This window comes from Varanus komodoensis, unplaced genomic scaffold (genome assembly GCF_004798865.1).
Source record: "Varanus komodoensis strain SLA01 unplaced genomic scaffold, ASM479886v1 scaffold7_1, whole genome shotgun sequence".
Lineage (NCBI taxonomy): Eukaryota > Metazoa > Chordata > Lepidosauria > Squamata > Varanidae > Varanus > Varanus komodoensis.
The window spans coordinates 8,377,158-8,400,806 of record NW_025336479.1 but is presented as its reverse complement, the minus strand read 5'-3'; the positions used below and the strand labels follow the sequence as shown (position 1 = coordinate 8,400,806).

Below are 23,649 nucleotides of genomic sequence, written 5' to 3'. Positions count from 1 at the left end.
ACTGGAGGGTGGTGTCAGTGGTCCCAATTTTCAAAAAGGGTACTAGAAGGGACATGGGGAATTACAGACCAGTTAGCCTTATGTTCATTGTAGGAAAAACAATGGAAAGGCTCATAATAGAGAGATCTAGTGATGCTAGATAGGGAAGGGAGGCTGGTGGCCACACAACACGGTTTCCGCACAAACAGGTCCTGCCAGACAAACCTTGTGAAATTCTATGACAAGGATTCGAGATGGCTAGATGGAGGGGACGCAGTGGATGTGGTTTACCTGGATTTCAGCAAGGCCTTTGACAAAGTGCCCCATGATATCCTGGTTGAGAAACTGAGGAGTTTTGGGATAGACCAATGCACTCTCTGATGGATTAGGGCATGGTTGACTGACTGACTGAAAGTAGAGGGTAACCATTAGTGGGGAATCATCAGGACGATGGCCAGTGACAAGCGGGGTCCCCCAGGGCTCTTTCCTGGGGCTGATCCTGTTTAATCTTTTCATTAATGACATGGAAGAAGGGGTGAACAGTATGCTGATTAAATTCACAGATGATAGTAAAAATGGGGCAGTGGACACAACTGAGGAGCAGGTACTCCAGATCCAAAAGGATCTGGACAGACTATGGAAGTGGGCAGGAGACAACAGGATGGCGTTCAATGTGGATAAGTGCAAGGTCTTGCACTTGGGGCATAGGAGTGGGTGTCATAAGTACAGGTTAGGGGACAAGTGGCTGGAGAGCAGCACTTGTGAAAGGGACCTCGGGATGCTGGTTGACTGCAGGCTAAGCATGAGTCAGCAGTGTGATGCAGTGCTTAAGAGGGCGAACGCCACCCTTGGTTGCATAGCCAGAAATGTGGCTTCTAGATTGTCAGAGGTATCACTACCATTCTGTACGACTCTGGTGCACCCACAACCGGAGTATTGTGTTCAGTTTTGGGCCCCTCATTACAGAAAGGATATAGCCAGTTTGGAGTCAGTGCAGCGTAGGGCCACAAGGTTGGTGGCTGGTTTGCAGGGGATGCCGTATGAGGCGAGACTGAGGGAACTGGGTCTCTTCAGCCTGGAGAAGAGGAGACTCAGAGGGGATATGTTGGCGACATATAGGTATGTGGGAATATGTCACACGGAGGTGGGTAGAGAACTGTTCTCCCCTGCAGAGGAAGGCAGGACGCGCTCCAGCGGAGCAAAGCTCAGGGAACCCAGGTTCTATATAGATGCCAGGAAGTACTTCCTGACAGTTAGGACCCTGGGGGTGTGGAATGGGCTTCCACGGGAGGTGGTTGAAGCCCCATCAGTGAGGGTGTTTAAAGATAGGCTGGACATGCACATGGTGGGCATGTCATGAGTGGAGCCGACTGGAGCTGGGGGTCAGGCTAGATGGCCCGGCAGACCCCTTCTGACTCTCTCTGTTTCTAAACAGCGGATCGCACGAGACATGGTGATGTAAGCCAAGAGCAGAATTACAGCTTGTGGATGATGTTTCTTGGTATCCAGATAACACTTTTTACCATCTATTACATTGTTCCTTACCGTATCTCACACCCAAATACCAAATTAAGAAAGCTACAAAATCTGGTACCAACAGGTAGGATACACTAGACAAGAAACTATAGGTGAAAGAAAAGTCAGAACAGTTCAAGGTAATATTGAAGCATAAATAAGACTGTTTCAAAAGACACATTGGATCTGCCATGCTACATAAACAGTTGCCATGCACACATGGATGCATACCCACTGGTAACCTACATGTTAAACAATGAACAATATAGGGGCCATATTCCAGGGGTGGGTGGGGCTAAAGGCAAAAGGGGTGGGACCAAAAATAAATATGGAAAGGCACCAATACATCACTGGTGGAGGAAAGGGAATCGACCCAAGGAAGAGGGCAGGAGGTTCTGGGGAACTCTGGCAGGCAGGACTCGGATTCTGGGTTGGCTGGACTTGACCCCCAGGTCCAAGAAATGCTGAGTAAAGTATAATCTCCTTCAGCTACTATTTCCAACCCTTCTGGTTTAGGAATGGTGGCAGGTCAGCAGCCCTTAAGCTCACGCGAGGATCTGCTCTGTATGCCAGCAATGAATAGCTCATTACATTCAGTACATGTGTGTTTGTTTTTGCTCTCCTTTTAGAATGTGGAATATCTTCACTGGGACATGTGTGAGAATTTTTAATGGCCACTCAGGGAGCATCACTTGTTTGGATGTGTACAAAAACAAATTTGTGTCTGGATCCAAAGACTGCACGGCAAAAAGTGAGCATGGGGGCTGTATCTTTCTCAGGGGCTAAGGGCAAAGCCAACAATGGCTGAACCTACAGTCCATAGAATGAAAGTGTAGACAAGGCAGGATAGCAAGTTGAACCTGGAGGAAAATGTTGCAATGTACCCTGATGCTTGGCCACCCTCTGACAGGAGTGCTTTAGTCCAGAGCGCTAGTCACAACCTCTTCCAGAATGCACGATAAACTGGGGTTCAACTGTATAAAGGGGATAAACTGTAAGGGCCTTTCTCCACTATTTTTTATTTTCCGTCTATGACTCAACATTCCGTATCTGCTGGAGGTCAGCATGCTTTTTCCTCACTTGAACACAGATTTGGGTTAAGAGGGTTGCATTTTTGGATTTTAAAAAATGGTGTGTGCTTGTATATACCTTGACCCTCATGGTGTGCTTTACATGATGTCACCTCCTGCACTTTGCAAGTATTTCCATGCCCTTGTTTGGATTGAGGAAATACGGTTTTATCTGGATAGCTTGCTAAAACAAACTCATATATTTCTACAGTCTTCTATACAGCAGTCCCTGCTTGTGTTTATGTAATAGAATAAATAGGAAGGCAGGGAAAGAAAAACCTTGTGGGAAGGACATGGGTAAAGGAGCTGATCTTAAAGCCACAAAGAATCTGGAAGCTAAAGGCTTAGAAAAGTAACAAGCCAAAAGCCAAAAGAGAAGCCCTTTGGGTGTTCGGAGGCAACCCTTTTCTCACCTTGCTTGTACAGAGGTCCTTCCACTTGTATCCCTCTAATATTTTCTAACAGGAAAAAAAATGTAAAGGAGGGAAATATGAAATAAGTGCACAGTATTTTGGTAGTACTAACTCCCTGTCTGGAAGTCCCTTTAAATTATGATTTTCTATATGCTGAGGCAGAAAAAAGTCCCACATGCTTGCTTGGAAATGCTGTCGTACAACTTTTTTCTGTTTAAACCTGCATAGGATTGCACCTTTAGTTAACTGCCTCACTGGGTTGCATGTACATTCACCATTTTCTGCCCCTTCCCTTCATGCAAAAACATGTATATGCAGCACTTGTGCTTTGAAGATTATTTTATATGCCTGTCTTTCTCAGGACCTTCCCAACCAAGTAGATGCCTCACTCCTGCTTTCCAGTGGCCCCATTTGGGTTCCCACTAAGTCAGCTTTCAACTACTTATGTTTACTTCTGGGAGTTATAACAAAAATCTAGGGCTGGAAAATGTTGCATTCCTTGATTAATTTGTCTGTTGTATTTCCTAAAAAAGGGAAGATTTGATCTTAAATCAAGCCCCTTTGGTGCAAAGAGTTCTCAAGCAATTCCTTATATATCCTCATTCCACACAGTCCTCCCAAAAACCTGAGGCAGGGAAGGCTAAAGCAACAATGCACAGAAATGAATTCAAGTCCAAAAGCAGCTAAAGCGCACGAGTGCAAATGTGCCATTGACCCTTCACTGATTTATAAATTCTTAGCCTGCACATATGCCTATCTCAAAGTAAGCACACTCATTTTACTTCTGAAAAATTATGGTTTGGCTTGTTCTGAAAATTAATTAACTGCATCTTCTTGGGTCCTTCACAGTGTGGAGTATAGAAACTGGGAAATGTCTTAAGACCTTTGGGCACAAGGGTATTGTATGGAGTGCAAAAATGAATGACACTCATCTTGTGAGTGCCTGTGACAGAGGAATAGTGAAAGTGTGGCACGCCGTAACGTGGATATTGATCAAGGTATGCCCCTTATGCAATGGCCCCTGATGTTGAACATGATTTTGGAACTGTAACTTCAACTAACTAACAAATTTAATGCAAAGTTAGAAGCAAGCAGTGCAAGCCTGACCTCTGGCTGGGTGGTGCAGATTAAGCGTTGGGTGGACATGTCCCTTTGCAAAGAGGGCTGGGCAGATCTGCCCCAGCTCATGCCTGCAGAAAGCTCTGCAAGTGTAATCTACTGCTGTAAAGGACCCACAGCGGGTGTTCTGGGAACCAGATGTGATCCATTGGATTGTTGCCCTGTATTCCCCCATGAGGCCCCCTGATTGGGTCCTTCACATAAACCGGCCTCAAGATGGGGAAGGTATTTTCTTCTCTCATTTCTCCTAACTGAGGTGGGGTATTAAAGGAAAAGGGTAAACCTGTGTCTTCACGCGCGCACACACACGCACGTGTGCACACAAACACTGACCCAGAGCTGCCACTTCCAAAATGGGCCAGACTTCCTAAGTGACCACTTATTACCACATGACCCACCACTTCACTCCCTCCCACCAAGTAAGGATTGCACTGCCTGAAAATAAAACTAAAATGTCATTTCCATTGTTTAACTGCAGCATCTAACTTTTCCTATTTCTCTGATCATATTGCAAACAGAACCTGTTCTCAATAAGCATGTGTTATATATTAACGAAAAAGGACAAAATTGTTTCAAGTTACAGTATCAATATTGTCTAAAGGCTAGACATTTCAAAGAGATTGGTGTCTGACTTGAGGAAAAAATGTGGCAAAGGAATGTAAGAGTTGCCTGCTGTGTTAGGGACAGCTAGCAGGAGGGAGCTCTCCAACCCCAAACAGACAATATTTTGTTTGCTTATTAAGAGCAATATGTAAAAGTGGACACTAACCATGAGTATTTTTATTTCATGTGGGACTATATGAAAAGTTTTTGAAAATCCAGTTATCTTACATTTGTTGGAGCCACCCTGTATGTATTCTGTAACACCCTCAAATGATTCTAAATCTTTGGCGAGGCAAAATGCCTGTATACAAAAGCCACACTGATTCTTCTTCAGCAAAGTTTGTTCTTCTGTATGTTGAATAATCCAAGCTTGAATAACATTTTCTACAAAATTTCCTGGAGTAGGTGTAAGCTTGATAAGACTTATTTCTTGCTTCATCTGCTAAAGAATTGGTGCTGCAGAAGTTACCTTTGAATCCAGTACAAAAGTCCTTACTGCTGGTGGTCATATGTTTTTGATGGACATTCAATTGCAGAAGGTCAAAGAGAGACATTCACCTTTCCAGCCTTAGTGTTTACTGATGTAGTAAAGAAGCATTTTAAATCAAGTGGGGCCCAGAAGTACCTAAACCCACAAAATTGTGTATTTCTTTTTCCAGATTTTACAAGGTCACCAAGGTCCTGTGAAATGTCTGTCATTTGATGAGTGGCATCTTGTGACAGGAAGCAGTGATGGCTACATCCTGGGGTGGAGCATGCTAGGAAAACACAAGAGATGTCTGGTGGCTTTCAGGCATCCTATGTAGGTATTGTTTGATACACTCCCAAAGCTATAAACAGTCATGGCGTCAAGGGATTTCTGAAGTCCTCTTTTAATCAGTATATCTTTATGCTGTAAGGTGTTCAGAATAGAGTCTATGGACAACATAGCAGACTGAATCTTTTCCTTTGTCCAAATCCTTTCCATGGGACATGAGACAGCTTCCTATTTTTGTACCACAATATGGTAAAAGATCATCATCATCATGGATCATAGATCCTATTTTGTGAACCACCCAGAGAGCTTCAGCTGTTGTGTGATATAGAAAATCAATCAATCAATCAATCAATCCTAGAAAGTATGGACCATTTCCTACCTTCAAGGTCCTTTCTATGAATGGAGTTGTACAGTGAGGCTTCTTCAGTGGATCCTTATCTGATATTGACAGTTTTCAAAAATTGGTGTGGGCTGCGGGGGAGCTGCATGAAATGGTAGTGAAAAAGCGAGGCCCATAATAAAATCTGTCAATATGATTTATTCTGGTATTACAAAGGCTGTATGTGGGTATGAAATAATTCCTTCCAGCAAAATAGGGAAGAAAGAAATGACCTAGAAAGAAGGAAATCGAGCCGGGGTTTGTTTGCTGATCTGCAAACAATTTAGGGCTACAGCAAAAAACCCTTGTAAACATAAATCATGGTTTAGCATTACTTGAGAATGCAGCCTATTCTTTGCTCATCTTTTCATGCTATGCACAAAATTAGAAAACTGTAATTGGACCTGTGAAGAAACTGATGTAAAGCAGCTTTGATCTGCTTTAATGAATGAAGGGGATGAACTGTCCAGGATGGAGAAGCATGTGTTCTGCTCCAGGCCTGTGCCTGAGGAGTGATGCATTATAAAGAGGGAGTGCTGGTGGACTGGCAGTCACTATCACCCTTCCCAGGGAATGTAGCCAGGCTTGCACCTTCAAGGTGGAATTGAAATTGGCCCCGCCTGATTGGAGAGCAGCTGAACTTTCTAAAGATGCCTATTGGCCCTGAGTTTGAGTGGAACTGGGGTCATGGCATATTGGCCATGCCAAAGCTGACTGGCCGGAGAGTTCTGCCCAGAGCAAGGATAAGGACTATTGAAAGGCATCCTGAGAGTTTGCCAGGGGAGAGTCTTTCAGGAAGACAGTTAGCAGGAGGTGTCTTTGGGAATCTCAGGAAGATACCAGCCAGGAAGAAGGGCATATTCAAGACAAAGAAGCCAAGCTGAGAGCATGTGAGGCAGAAACTGAGGGAGGTCTGCCAGTAATGCAAGGAGCAGGGCAGACTTCTTGAGCAGCCTCTGAATGAGAGGGAAACCAATGGTGGCATTGGTTTAAAGACAGAACATCTGCTGGACCAAACTGAGGACTTCTGAGGAAGCCCAGTGAAGACCCATAAAGATTTCTGTCTGTAGTCAGACCTTCCCAGAAAGAATTAGCTGGGCTAGAGCTTGATAGGAGAATTGGCTTAAATTTGGTTAGGGTTAGGAGCTGAAGTTACTAATGCTGGCTTATTGTAGCAATGATGTAATAGAAGCCTGCTTTCGAAAGCGATGACATAGAACCCTGTTCTTAATAAAACAGCAATCATAAAAAAAATCTCTCATTTTTGTTTGTAAGAAAATATTCTTTTATTTTGTCTTTATTCTACTTGTATACCTCTGTTTGTCTTGTGTATAATGACCAACAACAGAGTGGAGTTTAATGGTGGTGGTGGGACTGAGGGGAGGAATTCCCCAGTGGGAGTGGGTGTTCCTCTAAAGCACTGGTGGCGAACCTATGGCACGCGTGCCACAGTGGGCACGGAGACTCCTCTCCATTGGCACACGAGGCAAGTCGCCCCAGCATTGCCCTATCAGCCGAGTATTGGAGAACAGTGCACAAAGGGGCCATGCACATACTCAGAAAGGAGTTTGCTCTATATTAGGGTTAGGGCTGTGCACCAGGGTAGGGTTAGAGTTTGAAAAACGAGGTGTCCTGGCATGATTTTTATTCTTGGAATGTGTGTGGAATGGGGAGAAATGATGAGCAATGCAGTAAAACTACTCCAAGAAGACTTTCTCAAAACCTCATTATTTTAAATGGAACTTTCGCCCTATATTAGAATTAGGGGTGAGCGCCAGGGTAGGGTTAGGGTCAGAAAAGCAAGGTGTCCTGGCATGCTCTTGATGCTTGGAATGTATTTAGAATGGGCAGAAACAATGAGCAGTGCAAAAAAAGCTACTCAAAGAGGGGTTTTTCAAAATCGCATTACTTTCAATGGAACATCTGCCCTATATTATGGTTAGGGCTGTGCACCAGGGTAGGGTTAGGGTTAGAAAAATGAGGTATCCTGGCACGATTTGGATGCTTGGAATGTGTTTAGAATGGGCAGAAAGGGTGAGCAATGCAGAAAAAGCTACTCAAAGAAGGCTTTTTCAAAATTGCAGTATTTTTAATGGAAATTTTGTCCTATATTAGGGTTCGGGGTGTGCACCAGGGTAGGGTTAGGATTAAAAAAACAAGGTGTCCTGGCATGACTTTGATGCTTGGAATGTGTTTAGAATTGGCAGAAACTGTGAGCAATGCAGAAAAAGCTACTCAAAGAAGGTTTATTCAAAATCGCATTCTTTTCTTTTTTTTTTTTGAATAAGTTTTCTTCTAAATAAACCTAATACAAAGAAAAACTAAAAACAACATCAATCATCGGAAACATTGGACTTACTGAGTCAGCCCCCCACATTTTTTCTTTTTATGTTAACTTATCAACATATTTAAATCTATGCGAAGCCCCGTTTCTTTAGCCAATAACAAAGAGTCCCAAGTTTATAGAAGAAATCGTATTATCGTCAATGGAACTTTTACCCTATATTAGGGTTAGGGGCGTACACCAGGGTAGGGTTAGGGTGAGAAAAACCCAGTGTCCTGGCATGATTTTTATTCTTGGAATGTGTTTAGAATGGGCAGAAATGATGGGCAGTCCAGAAAAAGCTACTCAAGGATTTTTCAAAATTGCATTATTTTCAATAGAATTTTTGCCCTATATTAGGGTTCGGGGTGTGCACCAGAGTAGGGTTAGGGTTAGAAAAAGCAGGTGTCCTGGCATTATTTTGATGCTTGGAATGTGTTTAGAATGGACACAAACGTGTAGCAGTGCGGAAAGAGCTATTCAAAGAAGGTCTTTTCAAAATCGCATTATTTCAATGGAACTTTTGCCCTATATTAGGGTTAGGACTGTGCACGAGGGTAGGGTGAGGGTTAGGAAAACCTGGTGCCCTAGTATGCTTTTGATGCTTGGAATGTGTTTAGAATGGTCAGAAACGATGAGCAGTGCCGAAAAAGCTACTCAAAGACCACATTGTCAAAATCCCATTATTTTTAGTGGAACTTTTGCCCTATATTAGGGATAGGGGTGTGCACCAGAGTAGGGATAGGGTTAGAAAAACGAGGTGTCATGGCATGATTTGGATGCTTTGAATGTATTTAGAATGAGCAGATATGATGAGCAGTGCAGAAAAAACTATTCAATAGAGACTTCTTCAAAATCACGTTATTGTCAATGGAACGTTTGACTTATATTAGGGTTCGGGATGTGCACCAGGATAGGGTCAGGGTTAGAAAAACGATGTGTTCTGGCATGATTTTTATGCTCTTAATGTGTTTAGAGTCGACAGAAATGATGGGCACTGCAGAAAAATCTATTCTGGGAAGGCTTTTTCAAAATCATATTATTGTCAATGGAATGTTTAACTTATATTAGGGTTTGGGGTGTGCACCAGGGTAGGGTTAGGGTTAGGAAAAGGAAGTGTCCTGGCATTATTTTGATGCTTGGAATGTGTTTAGAAAGGGCAGAAATGATGAGCAGTGCAGAAAAAGCTACTCAAAGAAAGCTTTTTCAAAAAAATTTTTAGTGGAAATTTTGCCCTATTTTAGGGCTAGGGGTGTGCACCAGAGTAGGGTTAGGGTTAGAAAAATGAGGTGCCCTGACATGATTTTTATGCTTGGAATGAATTTAGAAATGGCAGAAGCAATGAGCAGTGCAAAAAAATCTGCTCAAAGAAGGCTTCTTCAAAATTGCATCATTTTCAAAGGAAATATTGCCCTATATTAAGTTTATGCGTGAGCACCAGGGCAGGGTTCGGGTTAGAAAAACGAGGTATCCTGGCATGATTTTTATTCTTGGAATGTGTGTAGTAAGGGGAGAAACAATGAGCAATGAAGATAAAACTACTCAAAGAAGACTTTCTCAAAACGTTATTAATTTCAATGGAACGTTCACCCTATATTAGGGTTAGGGCTGTGCACCAGGGTAGGTTTTGGGTTAGAAAAATGAGGTGTCCTGGCATGATTTTGATGCTTGGAATGTGTTTACAATGGGCAGAAACGATGAGCAGTGCAGAAAAAGCTACTCAAAGAAGTCTTTTTCAACCGCGTTATTTTCAATGGAACTTTTATCCTATATTATGGTTAGGACTGTGCACCAGGGTAGTGTGAGGGTTAGGAAAACCTCATGTCCTAGTATGCTTTTGATGCTTGGAATGTGTTTAGAATGGTCAGAAATGAGGAGCAGTGCCAAAAAAGCTACTCTCAAAGACTGCTTTTCCAAAATTCCATTATTTTTAGTGGAACTTATGCCCTATATTAGGATAGGGATGTGCACCAGGGTAGGGTTAGGGTTAGAAAAATGAGGTGTCCTGGCATGATTTCGATGGTTGGAATTTGTTTAGAAATGGCAGAAGCTATGAGCAGTGCAGAAAAATCTACTCAAAGAAGGCATTTGCAAAATTGCATTATTTTTAATGCAACTTTTGCCCTAAGATAGGGTTTGGTGTGTGCACCAGGGTAGGGTTAGAGTTAGAAAAACGAGTTGTCCTGGCATGATTTTGATGCTTGGAATATGTTTAGAATGGGCAGAACCGATGAGCAGTGTAGAATAAGCTACTCAAGGAAGGCTTTTTCAAAATCACCCTCTTTTCAGAGTATCTTTTGGCCTGGATTAGGGTTAGGGGAATGCAGCAGGTAGGGTTAGGGCAGTGGTGGTGCACCTCTGGCATGCATGTCACAGTAGGCACTCGGATTCCGCTCCGTCTGCATGCGACCAGTTGCGCCAGCATCGCCCCAGCAGCAGAGCATGGGATAACAGTCCACATAGGGGCCATGCGCATGCTCGGAAAGGAGTAGCAGCATCCGGCGATGGCTTCACAAGCCGCGACTCATCAGCCATGGTTCCTCTGAGCTTTCACATGGCCAGTTAGTGTGCTACCAAGGGCGGGGGGGGGGGGGGGTAGTGTGTATTTTCTTGGTCTCGCTTTGAGTTGTTTTTTCTAAGCTAAAACCTCTGTTTTCAGGTTTTCTTGCAGTGTTGGCACTTTGTGATAAATAAGTGGGTTTAGGGTTGCAGTTTGGGTGCTTGGTCTCTAAAAGGTTTGCCATCACTGCTCTATAGTGTCTCTGTTTAATATATTACATAGCAGTACTCCAGTATTTTACTGCAAAGTTGCAGTAATACTGTCTTTTTTCTTATTCTGAGAAAAGAGCACTACTTGGGTTGTCTCCTCTTGTTGGTGCCCTCTATTCTTGTCATAGAGCTGAGCAATAGAACAGGCATCTCATGAGGCCAATCAGAGAACAATATTCCTGGATGTGGGTTGCCCTTCTTATGAGTTATGACTAACGATGTGGCTCATGACACAGCTAGTACCATCATGACCAGGTCAGATGTAGGCTTTGATAGTGGTGAGAGCCCTTGTTCTGTGTGCTTACTAGGGACTGAAAATGGTGAGCAGAGCCTCAGGAGCAACTGTGCCTCTGCAGGGCTATTGCAAGAATGGGCTTGATCTGGCTCTGCCAGGTGAAGTTGCTAGGCTGGCCCAAACTCTCCTCTAGGCACACTGGAGGATCTGGATAAGGAGAATGGAAAGTCTTGAGGGTAGTTGGACTTTGGGGAGACAAGAAGCCTAAGTGAAGGCCATATGGTAGGCCTTTCATTAGTGGTATCTGTAGAACTGATGCCCTTATGTTGTCCAGATCTACCTTAGATTATGCTGAAGAATAGCCCTTTAAATATAAAGGCTACTCCACAAATGAAAGGGACAAAAGCTGTTGCTTTAGAGGTTTTGATGGAGGAGACAAGAAGGTCTGAAGCAGAATGAGCTAGCCAGCAAAAGACATGATAGATTTATCCTGCATGTTTCTAATAAAAGATATAGATGGAAGTTCAAAAATAATGGAACACAGTGCAAGTGGAGGTGTACAGCTGCAGTTGGAAAGATCTACTTCATTGTTCCAACCAACACTTCCTTTCCAGGGTGCACAGCAATCTGCTTGAAAAACAAGGTTGCTATTTTATATAGGACTCCTGGTAAAGATTCAGCATTGAATCAACTGCCAAATGTGCCAAATGACTCACTTCTGAACTGCTGATGAATGTAGTAAATGATTCATTTTTAATTGTTTGCAGTGAGATGAGAATGTATTCCTTGCTTGCATCATGTGCAAATAGATGTTTTACTAGTTTAATTGTGAAAAAGAGCATTTAAAAATCCATCCTCCTTTCTGTTTACTTTGAGGCATGTATATTCAGTGCTGTACAACAGGATGGCCTTATTTTTTCAACAGCATCCTGGAATAACAACCATTATCTTTACACCTCTTATTTTGCCTGTAGGGAGGTTCTGCACCTAGGCTTTCTCTATCTCAGAGTCATCAGTGGCTGTGCTGATGGGAAGATACGCATATTTAACTTCCTGACCGGGACCTGTCTGAGGGTTATGAGAGCCAATAGTAGAGGTGACCCTATCATGTCCTTCTGTATTGTTGAAAACAAGTAGGTTACAGTCATTATTTTCCAAATCTTTTGTAATAATAAAAACTACATGTACATCTGAGTAGATGAGTGGAAAGACACGGAAAGGAAATGCAATCCATACTGCTTTAACTGGGAAACATGCACATTCTAAGAATACAAACTTAAAAGTAAGCCATTAAACTTAATGGGGCTTGCTTCTGACCTAACATACAGTACCTAGCATCAGAGTACCAGTGATACAAGTCCTATTAAGTATTATTTTATACTCAAGTATAAGCAAAGGATAACTGAATTTAATTTGATCCAGGCTTTTTTGTCAGTTCTTTAAATTGTTACTTTCTTCTGCAAAGAAATCCTGACTGGAACTGTCACTGCTATATGCCTCATGAGAAATTTAAGGAAATCTTGGATTTTTCTGCCTGCAGAAAACATTTGAGAAAAATTGGTTAAAAAGAAGTATTTTCCTAAGATTACTGAAATTTCTGAGGGGAAATCTCATGACCTCTCTGCCTGTCTTTGCCGCTGCCCTTCAAAATATTCAAGTGTTTCCTCTTAATTTATCATTTTCTGAAGGAGAATCAGTGCTCCTTCACTATTGCTAGGAGGAGGTAGCCCTTTCTATCAGAAAATTCATATGCCACACCCAGATAAAATACAACCCTTTTAATATTGCTAACTCCAAACAACATTACCTCCTTACCCCACCTCCACTGTAGAACTCCCAACAATGTGTTGTCATCATTGCATATAATGTTGCATTGTTGTAAATGCTAGTTACTAACATAAGCAATTAAATGAATGATCTCCCAATTTCATTTGTACTAACAGCACTGTTGTGTTTGATCAGTTCAGTTAGGTCCAAACTGAACACAATTTTAAATGCATATTAGCATTTAACACAGATGTTTTTAAAAATGGAAATAGGAGCTGCCTGAGGATGAAGCTACCTGAAGGATGGCTTTGCCCTCAATAAAACTGCTCAGGCTTCCAGATATCAAGGAGAGCACCTTCTCTTTGTCCCTGCAATGTCTGAAGCATATTGGGCAGGGAGAAGGGCTTTGCTGGCAATGCCTCAGCTTTAGCACTGCCTTGGTAGTCTGCTGACATGAAGTTAAGATCCCTTATTTGGACAGGCCTTAGTTTGTAAAGTTGATTGGCTTTATTTAATTTATTTATTTATTTGGAATACTTTTATGCCGCCCCATTTGTGTAAGCCTCGGGGCAACTTTATTGGTTGGTTCTGTTGCTGGCTTTAAATAATTGATTTACTATTTAAACTTGCTTCTTGTACATACTCCTTTATGGGCATCAATATGAATTGTATTTTATTAGCCCATTGTTTGATCAACATTTTTATGAATTTTATTTACTGATCATAAATTTAAGTTTAAATTGAATTTTTTTACAGGTTTATTATAACATTCTTATTGTTGGATTTGTTCATCTTGTCTTTTGTTATTTTATCTGATGCTCTTATATTCTATATGATGCTAACGCCTCTAGGTTTCTTTTTGAAGAGGAAAGTGGGATACAATTTTTTGTTTGTTACACACGCACACACACACACTACCTTTCTCTAAGGGGTCCAAAGCTCTGTACATGATCCTCTTCCTCTCCTATTCATCCTTACAACAACACTGTGAGGTAGGTTAAACTGAAGTCAGTGACTAGCTATCTCTTGTTCTCTCTAGTGAGGACTAGAATCTGGTTTTTGCAGTCCTTGTCTAACCACTACCCCACACTGACTCTTGCCACAATAAACCATGGCAATGAATATGTATAGAAAGGAAGGATATAGATTTAGATAATACATATATAACCACCATTTCATAAGAAGGGGAGTTAGTTCTTTTCTTCTCTGCTGTGGTCTTGATGAGCATCACTTCTCCAAAGCATCTGCAGCTGGGTACTTTCCTTCCTGTACAAATAGCAGCTTTGGAAGAACAATTTTCGTCAAGACTACAGGAGAGGAAACGTTAAACACCCCACCCCATCTGCTAGGATGCCAATCCTTTTATGCTCCCCCTTCCAGGAGATATTTGCATTTTTAAGAATGCATATGTTGCCTGCAGTTCAGCAGAACTGTGGGGAAAGACAGTGTGGCCACAAGTTAAAGCAGTACATTTCCCTCTTCACAAGTTTAGAATTGATAGGTCTGATAAATGCTACCCTAGCCAGCTGGCACTCCTCTACATTTTTGACACCTTCCATGGTTTCCTGTAGTGTCTTCTCACTGCCATTCTCTTTTCTAGACTATTGATCAATGCACAAGGCAGTGTTGTTTTGTTCATGTTTGAGGAGGTGAAATGGGACCATTCACAAGCTGCGGAACAGGTAATTAAAAAACAGGACAGAAGCAAAGGTGATGTCCTACCAATTCAAATGAAGCCACCTCCACAGTTACATACTGAGCGGCAGAAACGGGCCAAGAAGACAAATTGGAAACTTTACAGCAGAGACAGCAATGATGTCATGCTTTCCTATAGTATTACTCGGAGGTCTGCACGATGCTCCAGAGATTCTCCAGGTATAGCATTCTACTTCTGGTCCCTTCTGATGAATAGATAAGTTAATGTTGGAGAAAGTCTTGCAAGGGTTTGTATATGTGATGGTCAGGAACAAAGAAAGAGGCATCCCTTCCACAAACCCTCCCCGGTTTTGAGACAGCATGTACAGTATGTGGCCTCAGGTAGGCATTTTTCCCAATTCAGGAGACTAATGCCACATGCTGAACTGCATTCTACCCACACTGCATTTGGAAGGCACTGAAATGGGGGTTTGGTCCTCCTAACTCTCATTTCATCTTGACAAGAGTGAAAAATATGCCCGGCTCAGTTACAACATTGACACTGAGTTGAACAAGTGGCCAACTGATCAGGCAACGTGTTTAGTCTATCACTTATGGCAGTGTAAACTGAACCCATATCGTAGCATGCACATAAGCTTTGATCGAACATGTTTTGGGGGGGAGAGAATTTTTCATGCAATTGCTGGGTATGTGGAGAAGGGCATGATTTCTATAGGCTCTAGTGAGACTTTACAGAGTGCCATAGATTATTTATTTATCTTATGTAAAACTTTTCTATACCGTCACAGATGTCTCAGGATGGTTTACAACAAATTAATACAATAAAATAAAAATAAGAGTGACAGAGATTAAGAGTAGGAGATTATGTACTTAGAGTGCCAAGGGGGTCTGATGTTGTTGATGTTCCTGTTGTTGTTGTTATGAATGAGTCACTTTTTGCCCACCAGGGATCTCAAAGTAATTGTACAATGGCCTAAAATGCAAGAGAAACAAAACAAGAAGTTACTATTGATTAAAAGTGTATATAAATGGAGTTAGTCATTAATAGAAGCATGTATAACAACACAATAAAGAGACAACTAGAGAGATGATAATTTTACCACAGATGTTAAAGAGGCCTGACAGTGCATATTCCATAAAAAGGTTGCCATATCAAGGATTTTTTTGGTGCCCTAATGTATTGTCATTTTTTTTTACAATATACATTTGAAAAATATGGGGAGATAAAGACAGTGCTCATATAACCATCACAGGTTAGGAAGCCTCTTATTTTTAGCTTCAGTGCATAACTGCATGCTGAACTGTGGCTTGTAAATCTGATGGTGCACGTAGGGTTGGGTTCTAAGTGGGACACCCTGTCCTTAAATGCATCAGTGGCAGATCACTATCTTTAAGGGTGATTTTATGTGTCAGTTACACAAAGAACTTGAGTGTTGCTATAGTGCTGGAGTAAGTTCTGTGGTTCAGATGAAGCTGACCATGTATTTTAGATGGATATAGCATTCTTAGTATGTTCTCAGGGTAGTTAATAGCAAAACAATATGTTCCAAGGCAAGCTTGAATATTCAGACCCATTTAGGCAGTCCTACCAGTTCCTTTACATATAGGGAATATATAAAGAATGCATTTATTTCAGGGCCCAAGGAATGCTTAGCCATTATACTCACAGCTCCACAAACTGACCTTTTTCCAGTGCCGGTTATTCTGGGAAACTTTTAAACCTCCTAATGGTATCGTCTAGGAGGGTTAAGTGTGGAATAGTCACTACCACTAGATGGTTTCATCTATTAAACCAAGAGCTTTATTAAGGAATAATTGGTACATAAGAGAACAAAGCATTGTTCAAATTACTCAAATGGTCACACAAATTACAATTACTTATTAGAATGGCTATGCTTAAATGTACATCATTCAAAAAACCCTTGCCTACCATACTTAGTAAGAGAGTTTTTCTGCAAATAAACTCAATAGCTTCCCCCTGCCCCCGATCCAATTCTGCTGCCAAGAACAGATGCGGTACAGCAGCCTTCCTCTGCCCCTACCCATAGCTTCTGGATTCTGGGGTGCAGGCATTGCATTAGGGATGCTGGGCTGCACTGCTTGCCTGAAATAATACCTACAGCCCAGGTTGACAGGCTGCTTTGAATAGGAATCCTGCAAGGAAGAACCTGCAATATTAACAGGTGAAGTGAAAGCTATGCAGAAAGTTCTTGGAAGGACTAAAGGATCTGGAGTAGATGTGGAACCAGTTTAACTACCATGAGCTGCAAAGGCTGGACCAGTCCAAATTGTAACAAGAATATGCCAACAAATACGGAAAAACAATGGACCAGAGACTGGAAACAGACAATGTACGTTTGAATCCCCAAGAAAGGAGATGCTAAGGAGTGCAGCAACTACAGGATCATTGCAATAATTTCTCATGCAAGCAAAGCAATGTTTATGGTGTTGCAACAAAGTATTTTGCTCTATGTGCCGTGAAAAATGGCTTAAGTACAAGCTCGGTTACAAAAAGGAAGAGGCACTTGAGATCATCAGTCTACACTTTATCAAGAACAAGAAGGCCTTACACTGTAGGGTCACAAGAAGCTGTGGATGTTTTGAAAGAACAGGGTGTCTCAGCACTGGATTGTCCTGGTGAATAACCTGTATTGTGGACAAGAAGAACCTGCTAGGACAGAATATGGAGGAACACAGCAAGACTACAGAAGAATTACATAACCTTAATGTCAACAATGAAGACATTGAAATTGTGAAAGATTTGGCATACATTGGCTCAAACATCAATTCAAAGGGAGACTGAGGCTGAGAAATTAGAAGACTGGGGCTTGGAAGGGTAGCAATGAGAGCATTTGAAAAGATCATCAAATGTGAGGATGTTTCACTGGAGATCAAGGCCAAGGTCACCTACACGACTATATTCCCAATCAATATGTATGGGTGTGAAATCTGGGCAAAGAAGAAAGCTGACAGGAAGAAAATTGATGCATTCAGACTGTCGTGCTGGAGGAATGCTTTGCAAATACTCCAGACTGAAAGAAAGAAGAACAAGTGGGTCCCAAATCCTTGGAAGCAAAAATGATGAAACTGAAGCTGCCATATTTTGAGCACATCATGAGAAGGCAAGACGTACTGGATTAGACAGTAATGCTAGGTAAAGTCGAAGGCAGAAGGAGAGGAAGGCCATCTATGGGAAAAATTTATTCCACAAAGGAAGCCAGAGCCTTGACTTGACAAGAGCTGAGCAGGGCTGTCAAGGACAGGGCATTTTGGAGGGCTTTCATTCAAAGGATTGCCATAAACCAGAGATGACTTGATGGTACATAACAACATCTACCCTTTAGGGACCTTTAAAGCATGAGTTGTGCTTGGGAGCCAGTTGGGTAACAGTCCTGCTCTTTAAGGACACGTGCAGGGTACTTACGGCCTGCTCCTATCAGCCACATATTGGATCAACTGTAGTTCCTAAACAGCTGTTAGGGGTAAATAAATCCCTTGTAAAGCTGCTGTGGTAATCTAATCCATAGGTCACCAAGACAATAAATCACCAGGTCAAATTTTTTATTCCTAAGGAAGGGACAAATGGAACACCAAACAGAGCTGGAGAAAAAGGCAACACTGGATCAAAAAACATTCTCAGGAGCTTTTCTTTCCGCTGACTCTCCAAGCAAAAGAACCTCCCATTAAGAACTGAGTCTGTTGGATTCAAAATCTGTGTACTGTAGTGCTAAGAAGCTCTATGAGAAGAGTTTTCAGTTCAAATTTGGGCAGGAAGTAACCATTCTCCTTTGTTTGCTTATTTTGCTACTGCTGTCAGCTCTGTAGCAGTAGGAACGCTCTCCCTGGTAGCTACTGGCTAGCTGCTACCACATTTGCTTCTCCAGAAGTCCTCTGAAAACGACACTATGTCACTATGTAACGTCCATTCCCATACAGTTTCACAGAGGTATGCTTATGTGTTTTGGTGATTTCTGATGCCTATCAGGAATAGAACCAACAAATGGAAATTGTAAGGAAGCCGATTTCAACAAAACTTTAGGAGAAACATCCCAGTGATAAGAATGGAACAGAGTATGGAGTATGCAACAATGGTGAAACTAACCAATTATACTAAATTTACTGAAATGTACTGAAAAATGGAAAGCTTATTATGAGCAATTTAACTAAAGCTAAAGAAAACAATCTTTAAAAATATTGTCAGTGATTCTTACTCTAATACTAAAGCTATGCATGATATAATCCACAATTAGTTTTATAAACTAGATTAATCTGTATGAGAACTCCAAATGATTTAAATGTGGCCATAGCAGACATAAGTGTTTGCCTTTTTGTGAACTTGTTAGATAGTGAAACTATATGCTGTATTTGTCCTTGGTATCCTCTTTTATATACTCCTCCCCTCTTCTTTTCCTAATGTATTTTGTGAAAAAAAAATACTTTAAAAAGGGAATGAAAAGATTGTGTCAATAAATGGTGGATTCTCCTTGTTGATGGCATTTATGTGCTGGATGGTCCTCTTAATACTGCTGTTGTACGTTTCCTACTCTGAGTGGAACAGAAAGGTGCATGAACTAGATGGCCTCCACTTCAGACTCTGTGATTCTCTTATTCAGCCTGCCCCCATAATTAAGATACTCATATAAAATCTTGAAACCCCTTTTTGAGAGGTGCAAGGACTTATCTACTGACCTTTAACATGGTCATTAGGGGTGGAATGCAATTAATGATTGGCTTCTATCAGCACCATAGAGAGGGCAGTGATCCCTTCTCCCCCACAGATTTCCCACCTCAAGAACTGCTCCTTGAACTGGAAAATCTTCCAAAGCATGTTTTGGGCAGTGTGTTTGGAGATACCTTCAGAGGAAGGAGAATGTGTTTTGATCAAAAATCTACTTGATCAGTGTTGGATTTCATCCTATGATTTTAGAGTACAAATAGTTATTTTAATTTTTTTCTTTTGATCACAGTTTGTTTTAGTTCTCTGGGGCCTAAATCCTGAAAAGCAAAATGTATACCTGACTTCATTTAAGGGACAATTTTGCCTTGGTTCTTAGAATGAAAAATGTACTAATTTTTCTATTGAAGTACCAATTCTGAGTGAATTCCAAAGAGTGAATAAGCATTATATATTGCCAACTCTATGCAGAACAGATATCTTAGTACTTTAAAAAGGCAGTCCCTTCAGACAAGATCCTGAATATTCCTAGTTTCATAAGGAGCTGCACTATTTTAAGCAAACTGGAATCGCTTCAGAAAGAAAAGAAGATATCAAGAGCTATATCACACAAATTTGTTGAGGATTTTTGAGGCTGAAACAAAATGGGGTTAAGCAAGCTTACTGATACATAGTCCTGCTGAACTGCAAAATAGAGTTGCAGTGTTAAGCCATTTGAGGAGTGTAGCCATAAAGTCGTATTCCCTTATATGTTTACTTGAAAGTAAGTCCCATGGTATTTGATAGGACTTACTTCAGAATGAGCCTGCTTAGGATTGAAACCTGATCTGTTCTTTTCTCTCCTAGACCTTCTTTATGAAATGGTGAAGGCACCTCCACCTAGGAAAAGGAATAATGTGAGATCACTGGATGTGAGTCCTGATGAGAAACACAGACTCTCTTTACTTGCTAAGAGATATGACTTGGAGGACCCACAGTCTATAACAACCCTAAAAGGTTATTCTGGTAAGCAACATTGGCACCTGGCAACTGTATAACAGGTGCTTATTGTTCCTGAGATGCGGTTTCTGGTCACTGGAAGTGATTACTACACACAGAATAGAATTTTATACCCATAGGCAAACTGAAGGGTGCTATAATTTAAGTGGGTTTAAAATGCAAGTTTCACATGTTTTGTGATTCATTCTCTCTTTCCCATTGGGAAAGCAGAAGTAGTTGCAAAGCAAGGAATGCGGTCATGGGGGTTGGGGGGGGGAGTGTTACCCACCTGTTTCACAGCTGAGTAATGCACATGGCCATCTACAAGTGGGGTGTTGGGTGGACAAGTGTGAAGTCCAGGGACCAAAATTGCCTAATTGCACTCAGGCCAAGTTATTTTAAACTGCTTGTGTTGCCATTGTTTAGCCAAGAAAACTTTTTGGCACTGTGTAAGTTTGAACACAGTAAACACCCCACCAACACAACCCCACACACTGTTGTGTTGATTCTGTAGATTCTGCATGGATGAGAAGGTGGGCATACAGGATTATCTTTTCCATGCTTCCTTATAAGTAAGCCTTTCAGATGGCTTCCCTTTATTTGAGAATCAGACTGTAGCATTGCATTGCAAAAAAGAACAGGATTATTTGTTGGAGAAAAAGGTAAGACAGCAAGAAGAGCATTTGCTGGCAAGTCTACCCACTTCCCTCCGTGGTTCTCTGAAATCCTTTATCTCCTCCTCAGAAGTAACAGTATGGCCAGGTTCACACATCATGCTAAGCCCCAGTGGTCTGTTGCATGGGGGGTTGCTTAGCAGGACATTCAACTCAGCAGAGTATTCATGTCATGGGCTGTTTTGTGAAAGCAAGCTACCCTGAGAACCCATGGTTCGTAGCAGGGTTGTTTACAGTAGGTTGATCTCAAAGTAACTTGCTATGATGTCCAAACCCAACAGAGTCCTTCTTTGTGGGTTGTTCAAAACAGTGAGAGAACCATCTGTCAAGAGTAGCAGGAAAAACCCTGCCAGGTGTTCTCATGATTTTGCTAATGGTGCCTCCTCTTTATTTTATCTTGGAATGACATGGGTTGCTGTACTATTTTACTTTGCCTTCTCCCTAGATGGTCATACTCCCTCTGCCACACACTCCCCTTTACTCAATTTATTTATTTATTTGACTTGTATTCTGCATTGCTAGTCCCATAGGACTCCCTAAGCAGATTACAGCAAATTAATGTTGCTGTTTTACCTCACTTTTGGGGAAACGTGTTGCCAGTTCAGCTGTTTATTTTAACTCTCTGAAAGCTTCACACAAATCAACTAAAACACAGTTGTCATTATGCTAAAGCTGGGTGGTTCCTGTACTTTAAAGCATATGCACACATCTCCCCAAAGTTGGTGGGGAGATGTGAACAATGCTTTAAAGTACAGGAACTAAATGCTAAAGCTGTACAAATGCATTTATTAGTGGAGTGGCAGAGCAGGCTACCGAGGTTGTGCTGCAAGGGCCAATGGGTCACATTCAAAGAGTGGGCAGAGGAACAAAGGGGGAAACAAGCCCCAGCAATCACTGAGCACCTGATTGCCTGTTGGGAGTAATATAGAAGGGCAAGTAAACCACCCACCTACCATGTGAAATGCAGATTCTCCGGCTGGAAAAGCAGACAGCCAGTCCAGCAGCAATGGCGACAGTAAATATCCTGCCTGGGCACATGCAAACGCAAGCTGTAACATTCCGACAGCAGCAGGCACCCCCAGCAAGCTGTGCCCTGCTCCTAGCCCTCCAGACTCTGGAGCTTGTGATTCCTTTATCCCGGCATGCCCCTCTTCCAGGCCATTCCCCTACGCCCCCAGAATTGCTGGTGTGGGGCCACTCTGCCCATTCGCTCTGTTGAGTGGAGCCCTGGACACCTCTTCCCAAATTCTGCCCTGACGGTGCCTCCAGGTAGCCTCCCTCAGTGTCTAATCTTTCCTCATCTCACTTTCTTTTTGAACACAGATGACGAATCAGACACTGAGCCTCCAGCTCCTGTCTCATTTTGTGAGAATGCTGAAGCTTTCATACAGTATATAAGGAAAAGACGCCCTGTACATTCCATTTCTAATGACCAGATGCTGCTCACAATTGGCACAGTGCAGCATGTCTACAAGAATGACCAAGTCAGTGCCAATATGGCTTATAACATGAAAATCAAAGATGCTTGGGGGCCTGCACCCCCTCAGAAAGACCAGCGCAAGATCATTCCGGCTCCCCCAAGTCCAGAGCAACAGAAAATAGACCCACCATTGCAACTGAAAGAACTTATGGCTTCTGGTGGCTCTCTGGGTATAGAAAGGATTTCCACGCCCTATGAAACCAGGACACTGCAGGTCAACTTAAAGAACTCCTTGCTCGGGAGTAGCGTCAAGTCCTCCATTCCTGCCCCCACTATCACCCGCTCCAAGTCATGCAGCAGTTTGTCAGGAGTTAAGAACGCCTATACCGGCCATGCCAAGATCCCTTCTCCACCTGGTACTGGGGTACAGCTCATCGGTCACTTTACAGGCTCTTCTGAATCCATCAAGATGCCCCGGATGAAGATTGCGCAACCCGGCATAGGAGCACGCTCACAACCCCCAAAACTCTTCTTTACCCACACCCCAAACCCATTGCGGCAGAATACTGGGTTCAGGCTTTTGACAACACAGCAAATGAAACAATATGCAGAAGAGAAGATATCTGAGTATCAGGCAAACCAGACAAAAGTTATAACCAACAGGAAGAAAGAATGTAAGAATGCCTGGTTAAGGAAAATTCAAGGTCTTCCCATTGATGATTTCACAAAGGAGGGCAAAATTTCTGCCCCTGAACTTGGAGAGAATGTTTTCATCTGAACTCTTAGCACTTCCAAACTGCCTAGAACCCTCCTCACACACACACCCAAAGAGCTGGCATTGGAAGGTTCCGGGCCTGCTATTTTTCCCTCTCAGGAGAATGTCACAAAGTCTATCCAGTGAGTCAGACCTTGAAATAGCTGATGAGGAGGGGACTCTGGGCTACATTATAGGGAGGACAATGTCACTCCTCGGTCAAGCATACTTCCAAGTTGCAATATGTGCCATTTAGAAATGCATATGGCTTCTGAAGAAAGGGTTATGAGCATGATGCTGCAATGATTCTGTTTGTAATCATTTCCTCAGGAGCTCAAGGCTTGTCATGCAGGCCAAACCACAACAAAAAGGCATAAGCTGCGTAGCCTTGAGGGCAACCTCCAGGTGTCTGAGAGCCACCACCAATATATGTTCACAGAATAAAGAGAACTACAGAAATGGCTGTCTCCACTGTGTACTGAGTTTGCTTCCTAAGTGAGTTTGCAAGTATGCAACAGACTTTGCTGATCTAGTACAGTGCCCGTCTTCTTCAGTACTGCAGC

The 23,649-nt window shown here is 42.2% G+C and overlaps 1 protein-coding gene across 1 annotated transcript in view; it reads left to right on the top strand.

Annotated features, from left to right (window-relative positions):
• CDRT1 (CMT1A duplicated region transcript 1) overlaps positions 1 to 23,110 on the top strand; it is a 39,609-nt gene extending 16,499 nt beyond the window's left edge. Inside the window, exons 7-13 of the mRNA XM_044453858.1 lie at positions 2,124 to 2,245; positions 3,827 to 3,975; positions 5,359 to 5,501; positions 12,137 to 12,295; positions 14,530 to 14,804; positions 20,107 to 20,265; positions 22,236 to 23,110. Of these exons, the coding sequence (XP_044309793.1) occupies positions 2,124 to 2,245; positions 3,827 to 3,975; positions 5,359 to 5,501; positions 12,137 to 12,295; positions 14,530 to 14,804; positions 20,107 to 20,265; positions 22,236 to 23,110 (1,882 nt within the window). The remainder of the gene's footprint in view (positions 1 to 2,123; positions 2,246 to 3,826; positions 3,976 to 5,358; positions 5,502 to 12,136; positions 12,296 to 14,529; positions 14,805 to 20,106; positions 20,266 to 22,235) is intronic.
• The last annotated feature ends 539 nt before the right edge of the window (positions 23,111 to 23,649 follow it).